This window comes from Calidris pugnax, unplaced genomic scaffold (genome assembly GCF_001431845.1).
Source record: "Calidris pugnax isolate Ruff unplaced genomic scaffold, ASM143184v1 scaffold30, whole genome shotgun sequence".
NCBI classification, from domain to species: domain Eukaryota; kingdom Metazoa; phylum Chordata; class Aves; order Charadriiformes; family Scolopacidae; genus Calidris; species Calidris pugnax.
In genome coordinates, this window is record NW_015090776.1 from 4,058,492 (window position 1) to 4,061,527 (window position 3,036).

At 59.3% G+C, this 3,036-nt stretch overlaps 1 protein-coding gene across 4 annotated transcripts in view; it reads left to right on the top strand.

The window, feature by feature from the left end:
- DOK4 (docking protein 4) overlaps nt 1–1,863 on the top strand; it is a 3,146-nt gene extending 1,283 nt beyond the window's left edge. The window contains exons 3-8 of one of the 4 annotated variants that reach the window (XM_014947661.1): nt 71–185; nt 391–510; nt 621–810; nt 1,096–1,234; nt 1,325–1,448; nt 1,533–1,863. In XM_014947661.1, coding sequence (XP_014803147.1) covers nt 71–185; nt 391–510; nt 621–810; nt 1,096–1,234; nt 1,325–1,448; nt 1,533–1,633 — 789 coding nt within the window. In that variant the 3' untranslated portion in view covers nt 1,634–1,863. Of the gene's footprint in view, nt 1–70; nt 186–390; nt 511–620; nt 811–1,095; nt 1,235–1,324 lie in introns of all 4 variants that reach the window. The other 3 variants (XM_014947653.1, XM_014947669.1, XM_014947644.1) reach the window with 3 other exon arrangements.
- The last annotated feature ends 1,173 nt before the right edge of the window (nt 1,864–3,036 follow it).

Sequence of the window (3,036 nt, forward strand, 5' to 3'; positions counted from 1 at the left end):
GCATTGGGGCTGGGTTTGGGTGCAGCCATTGGTGACACCACCCCCCCCCTCACCCCCACCTCCTCCACAGGTGACTGAGATAAGCAACGTCAAGTGCATCACCCGGCTGCCCAAGGAGACCAAGAGACAGGCCGTGGCCATCGTTTTCACCGACGACTCTGCCCGGACCTTCACCTGTGATTCAGGTAGGGGGTAGCACCCAGGGGAGCAGGGCTTGGGGGGGAAAGGGGAGGAAAAGAGGGAAAAGTAGGGGAAAAATGGGGGGAAATGAGGGGGAAAAGGGGGGGGCCCCCGGGGGGGGGGGGGGGGGGGGGGGGGGGAGGGGAATCAGTCGGGTGGAGCACCCCAGTTTGGGCAGGGTGACCCAGGGGCTGCTGTGGTGCCTTGCAGAGCTGGAGGCGGAGGAGTGGTACAAGACGCTGTCGGTGGAGTGCCTGGGCGCCCGCCTGAACGACATCAGCCTGGGGGAGCCCGACCTGCTGGCGCCCGGCGTGCAGTGCGAGCAGACGGGTGAGCACGGTGGGCGGCAGGGTGCCCGCTTGGGACCCGGCCTCGCTACCACCCCCTGAAATATTTCATTTCATTTATTGGTTGTTTTTTTTTTTTTTTTCCCTCTCCAGACCGGTTTAACGTGTTCCTCCTCCCCTGCCCCAACCTGGACGTTTACGGGGAGTGCAAGCTGCAGATCACCCATGAAAACATCTACCTCTGGGACACCCACAACCCCCGGGTGAAGCTGGTCTCCTGGCCCCTCTGCTCCCTGCGCCGCTACGGGCGTGATGCCACCCGCTTCACCTTCGAGGCCGGACGGTGAGATGTCACCCTCGCTGGGACAGGGACCACCGTCCCAGGTGGTACTGCTGCCATCACCCCAGGGCAGGCATGATGCCACGGTGATGGCCATGGCCTGCATGAGGTGCCCCACAGACAGGGAGGTTTGGGGCTGGTGCTGGCTGCTCAGCACCATGGAGGGGACATGGGAACAGCATTTAAAGCGTGGGAAGCAGGGTCAGCTGCCATCTGGGTGGGGGGGGATATTTTTTATCATCCCTCAGCTTGGGGACCCCAGTGACGCTCTGTGCCCCGTCCCCACAGGATGTGTGACGCAGGAGAAGGTCTCTACACCTTCCAGACGCAGGAGGGCGAGCAGATCTACCAGCGCGTGCACAGCGCCACACTGGCCATCGCCGAGCAGCACAAGAGGGTCCTGCTGGAGATGGAGAAGAACGTCAGGGTGAGCTCCAGCTCACCTCAGTGACATGGCTGGGGGGGGAGTGGCTCAGGGTGCCCTGTGTCACCCTCACCCCCTTCTTGTCCTCCACAGCTGCTCAACAAGGGCACCGAGCACTTCTCCTACCCCTGCACTCCCACCACCATGCTGCCCCGCAGCGCCTACTGGCACCACATCACCGGCTCCCAGAACATGGCCGAGTCCTCCAGCTACGCCGGTGAGTGTCCCCATCCCCCGCCGAGGAGCGTCCCCCACGGCACAAGACCACCCTCTGCTTCATCCTCAGGGGAGGCATATGCAGGCGCCCAGGCCAGCTCGGACACCGACCTCCTCAACAGGTTCATCTTGCTGAAGCCAAAGTCCTCCAAAAGCGACAAGCCTGAAAGCACATCGTCCCCGTGAGCCAGTGGGGGGGACCATGGTGGGGGGGTTCCCCTTTTTCTTCTCCGAGGGGTGGCAAGGACGTGGGCAGCCACCCCTGCAAGTCCCCAGGGAGACTGAGCTGGGGCATCATCTGGGTGAAGACTTTGGGGGAGCGAGCGCTGGCTTGTGCCCTGGCCTGACGTTACAGGAGGTGATGGCTGGCTCTGCCTCGACTGACTTGAAATATATATTGAATATCCGTATCGTAAGAGATTTTTCCCTTCTCACGTGAACACAAACTTGGTGGCTGCTGAAGAGCTCTCAGGCAGAGATGCTCAGAGGTTTTTGACTCTTGGGGATCCAGCTGGGAGGTGGAGGAGAGGGGGGGGGGGTCAAGAAATTTGGTGTGTTTTCTGCAAGGCCGGAGCAGCGCTGGAGGATGCAGCTGTGCCAGGCTGAAGGTGCGGGGTCCCAGCATCAGGACACCCCCCTCCTCCCCCCCCGAAGAGCTCCTGGGTGCTCCTGGGGACACCCTGCACCCCTGAGCTGATTTTTGCACTTCTCAAAGCTATTGAAACACTTGCTGTAGAATTGAGACGACTCAGGAGAAACTGGTTTTCCTTCTTGGGGGGGTGGGCTGGGATGAGCGGCTGGGCAGAGCTAAGCCCCCCTGGCTTCACTCTTCCACCCACAGCCACTCTCCTGGCCATGCCCCCCAGTTTATCTGCCGCTGGGCAACCCGGGGACTGGTTTTGGCCAGTAGCATCTGTCCCTCGAGGGGCAGCTTTGTGGATATAGAGTCCCTGGGCAGAGAAGCCCATGCCAAGAGGGGAAGAGCCGTGTTTCTCCGTGCATCCCCATCGTCTTCGCTCCCTCCTCACCCACCAGTGTGGCCAGGTGAAAGCCCTCGCCTGGGGGTGGGGAGCTGGGCTTCATGTGCTGAACTCTAAAGCAATTGATTTTTTTCTAGTTCTCTTATTTATTGACCTCCTTTAGAAGGGCTATCTTTTTATTGCCGTGCAAACCTTAGTGTTTCTTTGGAGTCTTCTTTCGGTCCGGGTTGGGTGGTCAGTGGTTTTATTTCTGCCCTTAAAGCTCTGGGTCTGTGCTTTGGGGATGGGGAGTGTTGTGACGTGGGAACCTGTGGTCTGTAAATTCTGTGTCTTGGAATTTGTGTAGCTTGTGGCTGAGGCTGGGGGGCTGCAGGGGGGAGGGCAGGATGGAGAAGGGCTGCTCCCCACAGCGCAGCTGAGCACGTGGCAGCTCATCAGCATCCAGCGCCAGCCGGGAGTGCATCCTCCCCCAGGTGAGAGGTGTAACCTGCTCTCTTTTCCTGGCTACACGCCTCATCTGGAAAAGATTTAACATTTATTACCAAAAATGTTTGGGTTTTCTTTTTTTTTTTTTTTTTTTTTTTTAAGAAGTTGCTCACTGCATAAAAA